General features: G+C 41.2%; 1 protein-coding gene across 1 annotated transcript in view; it reads left to right on the top strand.

Annotated features, from left to right (window-relative positions):
* The window catches only part of thada (THADA armadillo repeat containing), a 299,794-nt gene that overhangs the window by 125,297 nt on the left and 157,310 nt on the right, over window positions 1-17,187 (top strand). Inside the window, 1 exon segment of the mRNA XM_052011253.1 lies at window positions 1,778-1,909. Coding sequence (XP_051867213.1) covers window positions 1,778-1,909 — 132 coding nt within the window.

Here is a 17,187-nt window from a genome sequence, read left to right as displayed (position 1 = left end):
GGAGGCTGGGTGGAGCCTCACTGTTGTGATTTAAACGAGCCAATGGTGTGGGAGTCAAAGGCAAAGGTTCCTGCCACAGCCAATGGTCAGGCAGGTTCAGAGACAAAGGGTACTGGTCAGGCAAGTTCAGAGTGGTCAGGCAAGTTCAGAGGCAAAAGGTACTCCCACACCTGAGGAGTGGGTAGAGCCGCACCTTGATTGACAGTAGTATCACTTCCGATCAGAGGAGCAATGCTGTCCTCCAGTCAGCAGGGGTCATTGTCGTTACTGTCACCTGACGGCCATGTGGATTTCTCACAACACCGCCTCGTGAAGATGTCCTCGATGGTGGGGAGGTTTGTGCACGTAATGGAGCTGGCTGAGTCTACAACCCTCTGCAGCCTCTTTCAATCCTGCGCATTGGAGCCTCCATACCAGGCTGTGATGCAACCAGTCAGAATGCTCTCCACCGTACATTGGTAGAAATTTGCAAGAGTCTTTGGTGACATACCAAATCTCCTCAAACTCCTAATGCAGTAGAGCCGCTGGCGCGCCTTCTTCATTATTGTATCAATGTTTTGGGCCCAAGATAGACCCTGCGAGATGTTGACACCCAGGAGTTTGAAGCTGCTCACCCTTTCCACCACTGACCCCTCAATGAGGACTGGTGTGTGTTCTCCCGACTTCCCCTTCCTGAAGTCCACAATCAATTCCTTGGTCTTACTGACGTTGAGTGCAAGGTTGTTGTTGCGACAGCACTCAGCCGCTTGCAGAAAACTAATGAGAAGAGTCTTTGCACCGAAAACAAGCCTATCCTTGCAGAATCCCATTTTTATTCCTATGTAGCATACAGAAAAGATGCTTTGTTTTCCCTTTGGTGGCTGTATGCTAAATTTTTCCTGCTATCTGCTTTCTCTCCAGAATACTGTAGCTTTATCTGCTGTTGGGTATATATCCATTTTTTTTCCTCTGTGAAAGATGCAATGGTCCCTGTCTTGCCCCATCCCAGGCATAGCTAGTTTACTTTTACTTTTCATTGTGAATGTTGATACAACGGGTAAGGCCAGGATTTATTGCATATCCTACATTGCATGGCTTAATCTGTCATTTCAGAAAGCATACCAGCGTATCTGGACACAAGAGACTACAGATGCTGGAATCTGGAGTGACAGACAATCTGCTGGAGGAACTCACCGGGTTGAGCAGCATCTGTGGGGTGAAAGGCGGTCCTGATGTAGGGTCTTAACCCAAAAAATTGACAATTCCTTGTCCCCCACAGATGCTGCGCAACCCACTGAGTTCCTCCAGCAGATTGTTTGTTGCTGGTGGATCTGGAGTCAGATCCAGACTGGAGTCATGAGCCAGACTGAGGAAGGATGAAATACCTCCTTCCCAAAATGGGCAGATTGAGCTGGACTTTAATCTCTGTCTGAAAGATAGCAATCTAAGAGGTACAAAATGTAAACATTTTTGCATTTCCACAACCCAGTTGTGCATTCTCTTCCTTGCAAATTAAATTCAGAAAGTCAAAAATAAGCAAACTCATTAAACCCCATGTAGAGTTGATAATAATAATTCAATGTTTTGATGAGATAAAGTTATGGTGAAACATAAAATCTAATTTTATATTAGCTGGAGTGAGGTACTGCTTTCTGTTTCTAAAACTTGCACGTTGAAGAAACCAGAATGTTTTATTATCTTTAAAATATTTAGCTTGGATGTGAGTCTAACATTGATCTTCTGTTGAATTACTTCACTCGTAATATTCACTCCTTCTCTCTCATCTCCATATATGTAGTGATTCTGGTGTCCTGAAGCTCCACCCTAGCCTGTTCTTGTTGCTGCTTGTTCTGGGTCGATTATATCCATCCCCCATGGATGGCACATGCTCAGCTCTCAGCCTGGCACCCTTTGTGCCCTTAATCATAAGGTAAGGTGACTCACATAATTGGGATCTTGAATGACAGAAATATTTTCTGGTATTGACAAACAGACCAATGTGTTTTTAGGCCTTGTAATGATCTGAATCTGAAGGCTTTTAAATATTATTGAATTTATTACTTATTACTGGATGCAGACAGAATTGTGCAGCAGTATGTGCCATCATCTGTTTATATTTGTAGTATTGTTGTAATTATCTTAATTATTGAACTAGCTGAATGTTAAGTCTTGAATGCAAAAAAAAATACTGCTGCTCTTATCCACATTGCTGGTAGACACTGGATACCTCTACTCATCTGGGCAAGACACTAATGAACTCTCCTGCTCCCTTATGCAGTTCCCTTAGTATGCATTAACTCTCTTATCAGTATGTCAACAAGTACTACAGTGACATAAGTTGTGGTATGTAGACCTTAAATGTTTAAGGGGAAAATCCACTGCATTATGTATACAAAGACAGTGAATATTTCCATACAGTTGATAGATGAAGCTTCTTGAGCCTAGTCAACTTATTTTGAAATACTTCTTTTACAAAAAAAAATGACCAGAGAACACGATCCTCCATTTCAGCTTGAGAAACTATTCTACGTGAATTTTTGTGTATAAGCACTTGAAGGATGCTAAGTGGCAGCAAAATTCCGTGTTTCTTCTTTCCTTTGCTCAAATCCTGAAAATAAATATTTAAAAAAATACACATTTGTATTCAAAATATTTTACCCATTTAAGGTAATGAGATGTCATTAGAATTTGTGCATATATTTGTTTTAAGCATGAAATATCAAGCCTCATTCACAGCATTTCTGATGATGAAGCTGATATGTTGATATAATTGCTGCTTATAGATTTTAAAGTAAGTTGAAGTATTTTGATATTTAACAAGAAGAACAATGCTTGCTTTTGAAAATACATTTGATTTTATTTAAAATCCACACTCCAAGAAATTATTTTAACCTTTTTAAGAAGTTAACAGTTCACTAGTAGCATACATCTGCGGTTTGGAATTGACATTCATGGGAATAAAATAACATTTCAATTTGAATCTTGCAATGGTTGGTGTGTTATTACGTATATATCTATGAATTACTTAAGTTCCCAAAATACTTTAATACCTCATCGTGCTAAATCTGAATTTATTGATAAGTTCTAATATCTCCAATCAGTGTTGTTTGAAAAATCTTATTTCAGTGCATTACACTCATCTTCCTAAGACTGGTTATTTCAAAGCCTCTTCAATTTGGCAACGATGTATTATTTAGCTTATTCTTGGATGTATTTGTGCCCTTGAAAAACAGAATTCTTGCATAATAAAAACAGGAAATGCTGGAAATATCAGTAGGTCAGGCAGAATTTGAGGAAATAGAAACAAAATTATTATTTCATGTTGAAACTGAAACATTAACTTTATTTCTCTTTCCACAGATCTGTCTGACCTACTGAGTGTTTCTAGCATTTTCTTTTTTTGTTTCGGATTTCCAGCATCTGCAGTTTCTTGATTTTTCAAGCCAGGATTCTCAAGTATGGGAAAACTGAAATAATGTAAAGAAATGAAATATATTGGCCTTTGGAAGGAACTTTTAAAAAAACAATTTTATAAATAGCAATAAACAACTTGAAAGAACATTTTGGTAGGGAAAAACCGAAATAGAAATTGCTGTTTGTTAAGCTGTACAAGTTGTCACTAGAGTTATTAGTCTTATAGTCACAGAATCATACAGCATAGAAACAGGTCATTTGGCCCATCACATTAGCTGCTAACCATCAAGTACCTATCTGTACTAATCCCATTTGCCAGCACTTGGTTTGCGGCCTACTATACCTTGACGATTCAACTGCTCATCCAGATGTTTCTTATACCTTGTGAGAGTAGCTGCCTCCTCCTTACTTTGATCCAATCTAAACTTCTTGCTCCTCACCTTAAACTCGTGGCCTCTGATCTAGACATCTCTGCCATGGGGAAAAGCTTCATTCTGGCTCTACCTTGTCCATGCCTCTCATAATTTTGTACACCTCTATCAGGTCTCCTCTCAGCCTCCTCCACTCCCAAAGAAAACAAAACCCAGCCAATCCAGACTCTCCTGATAACTGAAACATTCCATTCCATTCATTAAGGCTTGACTTAATAGTTGCACTAAAAATTAAATTCAAACATAAGCTGTGTTCATTTATGAAGCAGAAGTTTACTAAACATTAATATCAAATTCAGTCAAATTATCCTTCAACAGCAAATTCAAAAATTGACGTGTTTTCACACACAAAATCTCATACAGAGCAGGACATTTTAAAGTGGTAAACAGATGGTCATTGATAAAAACACGCAAGTCACAACAAGACTGTAGTTTTACTATGTGGATACTATTACAGAGGAGTGCAGGTCAAAATGTGTATCACATTCCCTTTGGGAGCACTCAAAAGGCTGTCTTGTATTCCTTCAGGTACAGTAGGAGAAGGAATGATTGAAGAATTGAGACTTCATTTATATATTATGGGTAAACAAATTAACTAACCAGTAGCCAGGGCAGTTTAAATTACGACTTTACAAAAATCCAGCCATTAAGAGGAGTGTGGAAAATATGTATTTACAGACAAGGGAGAACATTTGGGTATGATAGTGATGCAATATAATTACAAGTTTTTCACTGTACCTCGGTACAAGTGACAGTAATAAACCAATACTTGTGACTACAGGGTGACTAAGATGGGAGATGAATATCAAAGGATATTAAATATTTAGAAATAACAGGCAGAAGGTAAAGGAAATAGGTCGACATTGTTAGTAAATGAGGAAGTGAATGTAATATTGAGGAAGGTTATTTGTTCATAAAATGAAAATACAATTAAAAGTACAAAAGGAAGAGTGAACTAACCAAGACTAACAAAAGTTAAGGATGCTATTATATCAAAGAAGAGATGTACAAGATTGTCAGACAAACTAATAAACATGAGGATTAGTAGCTTAGACTTCAGCAAAGGAGGACACAGAGATTGATTAAGAGAGCAAAAATGAAGTATGAGAGTAAACATGCAGGGAAGATAAAAGAGCCCCTGAAAAGAAAAAACACAATTAAGAAAAATGAATTAAAGGTCCCCTACAGTCAGAAGCAGGAGGATTTCTAATGGGGAACAATGAAGTAGCAGAGCAATTAAATAATACTTTGCTTCTATCCTCACAGAAGAGGGCACAAATAATTTTTCAGAAGTATTAGGGAACCAAGAACCTAATGAAGGTGAAGAACTAAAGGAAATTAGTATTATGTAAGAAAATAATGCTGGATGTTAGGTAAGAAAATAATGCTAGAGAAATTAATGGCACTGAAGGCCAATAAATCCTCATCACAAAGTACGAAAGGAGATAACTGTGCAAATAGTAGATGTATTAGATATTATTTTCCAGAATTCTGTAGGTTATGGGATAGCTCCTGCTGACCGAAGGGTGGCAAAGGTAACTGCAGTATTTTAAAATAAAAGTTGTGAGAGACAAAATGGGAACCTACTGACTGGTTAGCCTAACCTTAGCAGTAGAGGCTATGATAAAGTATGAGAGAACCAGTTAGAAAATAATATCAACGGGATTAGACAAAGTCGGAAAGCATTTCTGAAAGGGAAATGGTGTTGGACAAACCTACCAGAGGTTCTTGAGGAAGTAATTAATGGACTAGATAAAGGAGAACTAGTAGATGCAGTGTACTTGGATTTTCAGAAAGTTTTTGATAAAGTACCACATAAGGGAACAAAGAGTTTAGAGAACAGAATTAAAGGCATGGTTTTAGCGGTAATGCATTGATATGGATTGAAGATTAGTTGACAGAAAGTAGAATTAAGAATAAGTTTTTTTTTCAGGGTGGCAAGTTGTAACTGGGGATCAGTGCTTGGGCCTCTGAGTTGGATAAGGGTCAATGATTTGGATGAAGAACCAAATGTAATTTTCTTTCAAAGTTTGCCAGTGACACTAAACTGGTGTTATGAATGGCGAAGAGGATGCAAAGCAGCTTCAAGGTGACTCAGACTAGGTGCTGCTGAGAAGTAGCATGCTGACCTTCACAACAAGAGGATTTGAGTAGAGGAGCAAGGATATCTTGCTACAATTATCCAAGGCTCTAGTGAGACCACACTTGGGAGTATTCTGTACAGTTTTGGTCTCCTTGCCTAAGAAAAAATGTACTTGCTGCAGAGAAAGTGCAGCAAAGATTCACCAGACTGATTCATAGCAAGGCAGGACTGCCATATGAAAAGCTGAGTCAACTAGGTTTGTATTCAGCTTAGAAGAATGAGAAGAGGTCTAATTGAAACTTGCAAAATTCTGTCAGGTTCATGTCCAGACGGACTGGGTGGGGGGGTGTGCAGTATTGGTATTGCTTTATTATTGTCACTTGTACCAAGGTACAGTGAAAAACTTGTCTTGCATACCGATCGTACAGGTCAATTCATTACACAGTGCAGTTACATTGGGTTAGTACAGAGTGCATTGATGTAGTACAGGTAAAAGCAATATAACAGTACAGAGTAAAGTGTCACAGCGACAGAGAAAGTGCAGTGCAATAAGGTGCAAGGTCACAAAAAGGTAGATCGTGAGGTCAGAGTCCATCTCATCGTATAAGGGAACCATTCGGTAGTCTTCTCACAGTGGGGTAGAAGCTGTCCTTAAGTCTGGTGGTATGTTGCTTCAAGCTCTTGTATCTTCTACCCAACGGAAGAGGAGAGAAGAGAGAATGACCTGGGTGGGTGGGGTCTTTGATTATGCTGGCTGCTACACCAAAACAGCGAGAGGTAAAGACAGAGTCCAAGGAGGGGAGGCTGATGTCTGTGACGCGCTGGGCTGTGTCCACAACTCTCTGCAGTTTCGTGCAATCCTGAGCAGAGCAGTTGCCATACCAAGCCATGATACAGTACATCCAGATAGGATGCTTTCTATTGTGCATCGATAAAAGTTGGTGAGAGACAAAGGGGACAAACCAAATTTCTTTTGCCTCCTGAGGAAGTAGAGGCGTTAGTGAGCTTTCTTGACCGTGCATCTATGTGATTTGACCAGGACAGGCTGTTGGTGATGTTCACTCCCAGGAACTTGAAGCTCTCAACCCTCTCGTCCTCAGCACCATTGATGTAGACAGGTGCATGTACATTGCCCTCTTTCCTGAAGTCAATGACGAGCTCTTTTTTTTTTTGTTGACATTAAGGGAAAGGTTGTTGTCATGACACCATTCCACTAAGCTCTCTATCTCCTTCCTGTACTCCGACTCATCGCTGTTTGAGATACGGCCTACAACGGTGGTATCATCTGAAAACTTGTGGATGGAGTTACAGCAGAATCTGACAACACAATCATGAGTGTATAGGGAGTAGAGTAGAGGGCTGAGGACGCAGCCTTATGGGGCACCAGTGTTGAGAATAATTGTGCCGGAGGTATTGCTGCCTATCCTCACTGCGGTCTGTTGGTTAGAAAGTCAAGGATCCAGTTACAGAGGGAGGTGTTGAGTCCTAGGAGTTTGGTGACAAGTTTGCTTGGGATTATTGTATTGAAGGCAGAGCTGTAGTCAATAAACAATAGTCTAACGTAGGTGTCTTTACTGTCCAGATGCTCCAGAGCTGAGCGTAGGGCCAGGGAGATGGCGTCCATTGTGGACCTGTTTCGGCGATAGGTGAATTGCAGTGGGTTGAGATTGTTTGGGAGGTTGGAGTTGATGCATGCCATGACCAACCTCTCAAAGAACTTCGTGATGGTGGATGTCAGAGGCACTGGTCGGTAGTCACTGAGGCATATTACCTTGCTTTTCTTTGGTACCGGTATGATAGTGGTCTTCTTAAAACAGGTGGGTACCTGAGATTGAAGCAGGGAGAGGTTAAATATGTCAGCAAATACTTCTGCCAGCCAGCTGATCAGCACAAGATCTGAGCACACGACTGGGGACACCATCTGGGCCAGATGCTTTCCTCATGTTCACTCTCTGGAAGACTGATCTTATGTCCTCAACTGTGATCAGCATTACTGACAAAGTCCGTAGTTGTTGCCCATCTGAAGTTGTCCTTGAGAAGCAAAGATGAGCCACTTTCTTGAACCATTGTAGTCTTTCTGCTATTAGGTAGGGAGTTCCAAGATATAGATCCCATGACAGTAAAGGAACGATGAAATCATTCCGAGTTGAGATAAAGTGTGAGTTGGAGGAGGATCTGCAAGTGATCACATTCCCATGCTACCCTTGTCCTTCTTGGTGCTAGAGGATGTGGGTTTGGGTGAGTGCTGGGAGAATGGCCTAGGCGAGTAACCACGATGTTTTTTGTAGATTAGCACACACCATGGCTGCAGTGTGTACAGTGACTGAGAAAATTAATGTTTAGGGTGATGGATGGGTGTGGGCTGTTTGGTCCTGGATGGTGTTGAGTTTCTTCAGAGCTGTTACAGCTGTACTCATCCAGGAAAGTGGAGTGCGTTCCATCACACAACTAACTGTGCCTTGCAAGATGGAAAGACTCAGATGTCAGATGTGACACTCATTGCAAGATACCAAGCCTCTGGCATGTTCCTGTAGCCACAGTACACAGTTGAGTTTTTTGATATTGATGGTAGGAGGTTCAACACTCCACAGTGTTACCATGTGCATTTGTAAGTGATTGCACTCCTGTTGGTGATAGTTATTTCCTGCTGTTTGTCTGGGACAAATAATATCAGTTCATGCCTGCCTACCTTTTCCATTTTCTTCCACTTGACAGAGTATGAACATATTTTCTGTTCCACTGTTTGCTTGCATCATAATTTCAAAACATAAGCCTGTTTGACCACCAGTGCCTCAAGAGAGTAAGCCAGGTATATTTGGCTCAGGTCTGATCAGTTTCTTCTCCTTGCAGTCCATGGAACTTTGAGTAATCATTCCCAGCACAATATTTCAGATGAGCTGATCTTCCTCCTCTTGCTCTTTCCTGAAGCGCAGCTTTCACATCCATTTGGCAGCACCCCCCCCCCCCCCGCGCCCCCCATAAAAATTCACACTTCCCCTGTCCTTTTTAACTATTGTAACATCTTTGTTTTACATTATTCTGCCAAAATAACAACAGAAAATGCTTAAGAGCTCAGCAGATCAGGCAGCCTCTAATTTGGATGAAGGGTCATTGACCTGGTTTCTCTTTCCACAGACACTACCTGATCCGCTGAGCATTTCCAGCACTCGTGTGTTAATCTGAGCTTTATGCTATCTGTAGTACTTTGCTCTTGTATTGTTTTGCCAAACATTTTGAGGAGACTGTAATCTACTATTTTCAATAGTTAGCAAAATAGTCATGTACCCAATTCCTCTATCCCTATTCCTCACAGTGCATCAGGCAGGACTGGATTAGGTTCATCATTCTGCTCAATTCCAAAATCAGATATTTTCTCCCCATCAAAAAGGCCATCTACTTCCTCCCTGCCTCTTTTAAGATTGATCACACCTACCCTTACCCAAGTCACTCACTTGTCATTGAAACTCTCACTTTCACTTGGACATCTGTGCAGTCAATTACTTCAGTGCCTTCCTGGCTTCTCATACACAACCATCCATAATCTTTAAACCAATCAAAATTAGAACAAAAACTGCTGGAAATACTCAGCAAGTCTGGCAAAAGCAGTGGAGAGAGAAACAGAGTTAACATTTCAGATTGATGACTTTCATTAGAACCATCATTCCCATACCATTCAACACTAAATCCTGCTTAAAGACCATGCCTGCATTTGCCATTTAATAGACCGCCAGCTCCAATGTGTTAAGATTAAAACTCCCAGTGATGTGTTTAAACCCATCCATGGGTGCATCAATCTACCACTAAATAATCTACTCCAGTTCCATTCTGTTCCTCAATGTCATGTACTCCTGTTTTCCTCTACCTGCTGCCTCACCATCAACCACTGTGTCTTCAGCTGCCTAAATCCCAGAATTCCCTAAAACCACTTGACTTCTTTTCATTTAATATCCTTCTCAAATCTTTCTTTGACAAATTTTCTGATCATTTCACCCAGCATTTCCATCTTTGGCTTGGCATCTGGTTTTCCTCATACTTGATGTAATGTTTATCTGTAATAAAGACAACTAAACTTTCACCTTATTTTCAAAGTACTGACCAAGAAGTGCCAGGAGTTAGGTGGGATTTAATCAACCTTTAAATGTTTTGTCTAATTCTGTGTTCAATTGGCTGAGGACAGAAATATTTGTTTGGTATCACTCTCAAACCGGTTCAGCCATGATCTCATTGAATGGCAGAGCATAAGCTAAATGGCCTTCTATGGTTCACAAAACTGTGGCTCAACAAATAAGGTAAAATAACTTCAAAAATTAAATAAATGACTCTTACTCAGCTGAGTTAGTTGATCATAGCCCAGGACTGCAGTACGGGCACTGGAATTGGGTGGAAAGTGCAAATCACGAAGGCACTGTAGATACACAATCACTGTCGATACCCTTCACTGTCAAAGTTGGTTTGAGAGTACAGGTTAGACACTGAAGGGTTCCCAATTACCAGCAATTACTCTCAGTGAAGCAGCAAGAAAAAAACAAAGTGAATCTTGTAATTACACTTACGATGATATTGCCACTCAAAGCAGAGTTCAGCTCACTAAAATATATGGACTGAGTCCCAGAGCAGCCGTCAGTTGTGGCAGGGCTTACATGCTATAACGGGATACAAAACGAAGTGGGCAGCATTACCAACAGCAGCGCGTCCCTTCCTGAGCTTAACATATTCTCTGCACGTTTTGAACAGAAAGGGACTGGAATGTCACCAACCAGCCTGACAGCCGCCAATGCACCTGTACCCACAGTTACCTTGCAGACAACAGATCAGTCTTCCAGAGAATGAACCTGCAGAAAGCAGCTGGCCCAGATGGAGTCCCCGGCCACGTCCTTAGATCCTGCGCAGATTAGCTGGCGAGGATATTTGCAGACATTTTTAACCTCCCCCTGCTTCAAGCTGAGATTCCCACCTGCTTTAAGAAAACCACTATCATCCCAGTACCTAAGAAAAACAAGGTAACGTGCCTTAATAACTACCGCCCGGTGGCTCTGACATCCACCATCATGAAGTGCTTCGAGAGGCTGGTCATGGCACACATTAACTCCAGCTTCCCAGACAACCTTCACCCACTGCAATTCACCTACCACTGAAGCAGGTCCATGGCAGATGCGATCTCCATGGCCCTACACTCTTCTCTGGAGCATCTGGATAATAAAGACACTGACGTCAGGCTACTATTTATTTACAGCTTCGCCTTTAATACTATTATTCCATGCAAACTCATCTCCACACTCCGAGACCCAGGACTCAACATCTTCCTTTGCAACTGAAACCTTGACTTTCTAACCAACAGACCATAATCAGTGAGGATAGGCAGCAACAGCTCTGCCACAATTATCCTCAACACTGGTGCCCCACAAGGCTGCATCCTCAGCCCCCTACTTTACTCTCTATACGCTCACTTCTGTGTGGCCAGATTCTGCTCTAACTCCATCTACAAGTTTGCAGATGACACCACCGTAGTGGGCCAAATTTCAAATGATGATGACAGAGTACAAGAAGGAGGCAGAGCCTAGTGACATGGTGTCATGACAACAACCTTTTCCTCAATGACACCAAAACAAAAAAACTGGTTATTGATTTCAGGAAGCGCAATGATGCACAGCGTCTTGTTTACATCAATGGTGCTGAGGTGGAGATGGTTGAGAGCTTCAAGTTCCTCGGAGTAAACATCACCAATTCTGCTCCAACCACATATATGCCACGGCCATGAAAGTGCACCTGTGCCTTTACTTCCTCAGGAGGCTAAAGAAATCCGGCCTTGTTGACCCTCACCAATTTTTAAAGATCTACAATAAAGAGCATCTATCCGGATGCATCACAGCTTGGTATGACAACTGCTCTGCCCAAGACTGCAAGAAATTGCAGAGAGTTCGGGACTCAGCTCAGCACATCACAAAAAGAAGCCTCCCCTCCATGGGCTCTGTCTACACCTTTTGCTGCCTTATTAGAGCAGCCAACATAATCAAAGACCTCACCCACCCCAGATGTTCTCTCTTCTCTCCCCCTCCTATCAGGCAGAAGATACAAAAGCCTGAAAGCAGGTATCACTAGGCTCAAGGACAGCTTCTATCTCATTGTTATAAGACTACTGAACGGTCCCTTAGTACAATAAGATGGACTCTTGGCCATACAATCTACTTGGTCATGGCCTTGCATCTTATTACCTGCCTGCACTGCACCTTCTCTGTAACTCTGACACTATATTCTGCATTTTGATGTTGCTTTTCCCTTGTACTACTTTGCTGTACTGATGTGATAAAATGATCTTTTTTTAAATTTTTTAAAAAATTTTATTTAACAGCGTGGTAACAGGCCCTTCTGGCCCAACGAGTCTGCGCTGCCCATTTTTTAAACCCAAATTAACCTACTCGTACGTCTTTGGAATGTGGGAGGAAACCGGAGCTCCCGGAGGAAACCCATGCAGACACTGGAGAACATACAAACTCCTTACAGACAGTGATGGGAATCGAACCCCGATCGCTGGCACTGTAATAGCAATTTACCAAATATCAACTGTTTGCTGATCTGATGAGACAGTATTTGAGTGGAATTGTGGACAGCATGGAATCCTATGTCCAAGTACTACTCGGCTTTCTCTCGGACCAAATAATCATTAGCTACAGCCACTTTGATGTTGATTGTTCTGACTACTGTAGTGTGTGAACTAAATTTTGATGGAGCAGACCATCGAATGCCTTGCCCAGTTAGTTAGTACTGTATTTGTACATTCAGGTTTTAATAGGTGTTTACCTACCAAGTTGCTAGTACTGCAAGCTGGCAACAAAGCATAGAGGGGCTCCACAAACACTGTGAACAATAGGACAAAGATAGCTGCTTAATTGGTGAGATGATAAAATGAAAAGAAAGAAGGGAAGGTGTTAAATGAAGTGAGTGGATTCAATGCCAAATCCAGTATAGTAAGAAAAATGAAAAGGATAAAAAATGAATGCAGAAGATGCATACAGCTAACAGTATTTCTGGCAGGATTATCCTTGTAGACAGTGGGGCAAGATAAAAAGGGGGCAATCAGGGTTGGGTTGGGAACAAAGTGTGCTGTTCTTAAAAGGCCAATCTCACAAGGATGCTGAGACAGCCTATTGGCATGCACAGTTAGCATATAGTAAAATATAAAAATAGAAACACAATGCTTACTGCTTACTAGGCATTTGCCTGACCATATTTTGAGGAATCACACAACATTTTTTACAAGTGCTTTGTGAGGGATATTTAAGATCTGGAGAACAGCCATGTGTTTGGTACTAGAATATTGGTTACCTTCAGGGAATATTCATACAGAAATGCATACTTCCAAAAGATATATCTCATTTCTTTAGAGTATTGAAAAATTTGTTTAAATGGAATTGTAATATTATCTAGACACTGAGTGGCAGATTAGGCCATCACAAAACAAGAAAGCAGGTTAGATATCAGGCAGTACTTTTATCCCTTAGAAAGAGATTCTATTGCTTCAAACATAGAGGCATAACATTCAGTTGATAGAATTCACTGTAGGCTTCAAAAAAGAATTGACTGTTCCCTATGAATTCAAGATAATTGGCATCGAGTTCTGGTAAGTGCATTATATCAGAGGAACAGAACAACCCATGGAGAAAATATGGACCACAAAATACAGCAACAAATTCTCAAGAAAATCAGCACAAGGGGAATTCTGACTAAAATCTTCCAAAGCTTACCAATACCAGATAGTATAGCAAATTGAGAAAATAGCTGTGATACTCTAGCTGGAAGAAAACAATACTGATGACATTTTTGATATGTAAAGTAATAAAAATACAAGACAAAAATGTGATTATTTAACATTGAAAACAAAATTAATTTGCAGTCACCCTGGATCTTTCGAATCCCAGGTATTTGACAGATTTGGATGTTAATTACATAAAAAAATAAAGTGAGCACTTCCTACATTGACCCATAATTATACTCCAAACTATCACAACAGCTGTTTATCAACATGTTACACCAGCCTGTACTGGTAAGAAACATTTATGCATTTCACTTGTCCATCATTTTGTATGAAAGATGCATTTAAAATAACACTTTGTACACTTTTTTTCTGAACTGGGTTTGGTTCAGTACTAAATGCATACACCAAGGTTATCATAAACAGAACCTCTTCCAATCTGGATTGTGAACAAATGGTCCCAAAAATTTCAATCTGGATATATTTTGCTTCTCCCCCAACTGAAACCAAAACATATACTTGAAGCTTGGATAAGTGGGAGAAAATTTCTCTTGAACACCGGTATTGTGGGTAGAATTGAGTCTGAACCAATGGTTTTGGGGGCAACATGAGGCATACCAGAAACCTGATCATATTATTTGACCCTCTTTAAAAAAAAAGAGAAGTGATAGCATCATTGTTACTACCATTTCTTCAAATAACTGCCTGTGTCAATATAATGCATCGAATTTTGCTTATTACTTGCCTTCCTTGGTCCCTTCATTTCTTTGAATATTGCAACTTGGTATGTGCTTAAACTGCAGTAGGTAGCCTTACATTTACTTTTGTCAGTATGAAACTGAAGATCTACAAGGTAATTCTTGGTTAGGAATCAAATACTTTCATCTAACCTTTCTGCAGACTCACAGACATCCATAAAAGTAGATATCTGAGAGGAGACCGGCTGATGTCAGAATGAAACTAAACCTACTGAACCCATCCAAAATAAATTGAGTAAATGGCTGGAATTTACTTGAAGGTGCCTTAAACAGGCTGGTCAGTTGATAAATGAAGGATTTCCCATGATATCCTGGTACTGAAGACAGTATTGTTTAAATTACTCCCTATGGCATCAGCGGGAGAACAATCCCACACTCAGCAACAGCAATGTTGAGCTGATCGAGAAAAAGGAGAACTTTTCAAAAAGAATTTCTTATGGAGACCATAAAAGTCTCCTCCACACAAAAATCAGATTAAGAGTGAAAAATCTGAACCCTTCTAAGTTTATTTATAAAAAAAAACCTCATTTCGGCAGAAGTGCAATGCTGGTCAACCATGCCAACTGCACTGTTGTTTAGTTGCATAGTTTACTGTGTCTTCTTGATAAAGAGATCAAGGAAACTCAGTAAACTACGCAAATGAGACAGGAAAAGGATGGTAGGTTACTCGTCTAGGCCATTCTCACAGCACCCACCCAAACCCACATCCTCTAGCACCAAGAAGGACAAGGGTAGCATGGGGATGATATCACTTGCAGATCCTCCTCCAACTCGCACATTATCCCAACTCGGAATGATTTCATCATTCCTTTACTGTCATGGGATCTATATCTTGGAACTCCCTACCTAATAGCAGAAAGACTACAATGATTCAAGAAAGTGGCTCATCTTTGCTTCTCAAGGACACTTTCAGATGGGCAACAACTACTGACCTTGTCAGTAATGCTAATCACCGCTGAGGACGTAAGATCAGTCTTCCGAGAGTGAACATGAGGAAAGTATCTGGCCCAGATGGTGTCCCTGGCTGTATGCTCAGATCTTGTGCTGATCAGCTGGCTGGCAGAAGTATTTGCTGACATATTTAACCTCTCCCTGCTTCAATCTCAGGTTCCCACCTGTTTTAAGAAGACCACTATCATACCAATACCAAAGAAAAGCAAGGTAACATGCCTCAGTGACTACCGACCAGTGCCTCTGACATCCACCATCACGAAGTTCTTTGAGAGGTTGGTTATGGCATGCATCAACTCCAACCTCCCAGACAACCTCGACCCACTGCAATTCACCTATTGCTGAAACAGGTCCACAGTGGACACCATCTCCCTGGCCCTACACTCAGCTCTGGAGCATCTGGACAGTAAAGACACATACGTTAGACTATTGTTTATTGACTACAGCTCTGCCTTCAATACAATAATCCCAAGCAAACTTGTCACCAAACTAGGACTCAACACCTCCCTCTGTAACTGGATCCTTGACTTTCTAACCAACAGACCGCAGTCAGTGAGGATAGGCAGCAATACCTCTGGCACGATTATTCTCAACACTGGTTCCCCATAAGGCTGCATCCTCAGCCCTCTATTCCCTATACACATGATTGTGTTGTCAGATTCTGCTGTAACTCCATCTACAAGTTTTCAGATGATACCATCGTTGTAGGCCATATCTCAAACAGCGATGAGTCGGAGTACAGGAAGGAGATAGAGAGCTTAGTGACATGGTATCATGACAACAACCTTTCCCTCAATGTCAACAAAACAAAAGAGCTGGTCATTGACTTCAGGAAAGGGGGCGGTGTACATGCACCTGTCTACGTCAACGGTGCTGAGGACGAAAAGGTTGAGAGCTTCAAGTTCCTGGGAGTGAACATCACCAACAGCCTGTCCTGGTCAAATCACATAGATGCACGGTCAAGAAAGCTCACCAACGCTTCTACTTCCTCAGGAGGCAAAAGAAATTTGGTTTGTCCCCTTTGTCTCTCTCCAATTTTTATCGATGCACAATAGAAAGCATCCTATCTGGATGTACTGTATCATGGCTTGGTACAGCAACTGCTCTGCCCAGGACCGCAAGGAACTGCAGAGAGTTGTGGACACAGCCCAGCACATCATGGACACCAGCCTCCCCTCCTTGGACTATGTCTTTACCTCTCGCTGTTTTGGTGTAGGAGCCAGCATAATCAAAGACCCCACCCACCCGGGACATCTCTCCTCTTCCGTCGGGTAGAAGATACAAGAGCCTGAGGGCACGTACCACCAGACGTAAGGACAGCTTCTACCCCACTGTGATAAGACTATTGAATGGTTCCCTTATATGATGAGATGGACTCTGACCTCACAATCTACCTTGTTGTAACCTTGCACCTTATTGCACTGCACTTTCTCTGTGGCTGTGACACTTTACTCTGTACTGTTATTGTTTTTACCTGTACTACATCAATGCACTCTGTACTAACCGAATGTAACTGCACTGTGTAATGAATTGATCTGTGTGATCGGTATGCAAGACAAGTTTTTCACTGTACTTCAGTATAAGTGACAATAATAAACCAATACCAATAATGCTAGTTTCTGAAAATGAGTAATTAAAAAAGAATTAAAGGGATCAAGTGAGCCCTTGTATGCTTTTGCAGCAGCTTTGCATTCCAGTTGGTGATAGGTTATAATGGACTTTATCACATGCTGATAAAGTCTGTGACAGTGGTGACATGCTCATCTAGGCTGGCAGCTGAGTCTTTGAATATGGATCAGTCCACTGACTCAAAGCAGTCAC

The sequence above is a fragment of the Pristis pectinata genome, chromosome 3 (genome assembly GCF_009764475.1).
Source record: "Pristis pectinata isolate sPriPec2 chromosome 3, sPriPec2.1.pri, whole genome shotgun sequence".
Lineage (NCBI taxonomy): Eukaryota > Metazoa > Chordata > Chondrichthyes > Rhinopristiformes > Pristidae > Pristis > Pristis pectinata.
Note: the sequence above shows the minus strand (reverse complement) of the source record. Positions and strands in the feature narration are given on the sequence as shown.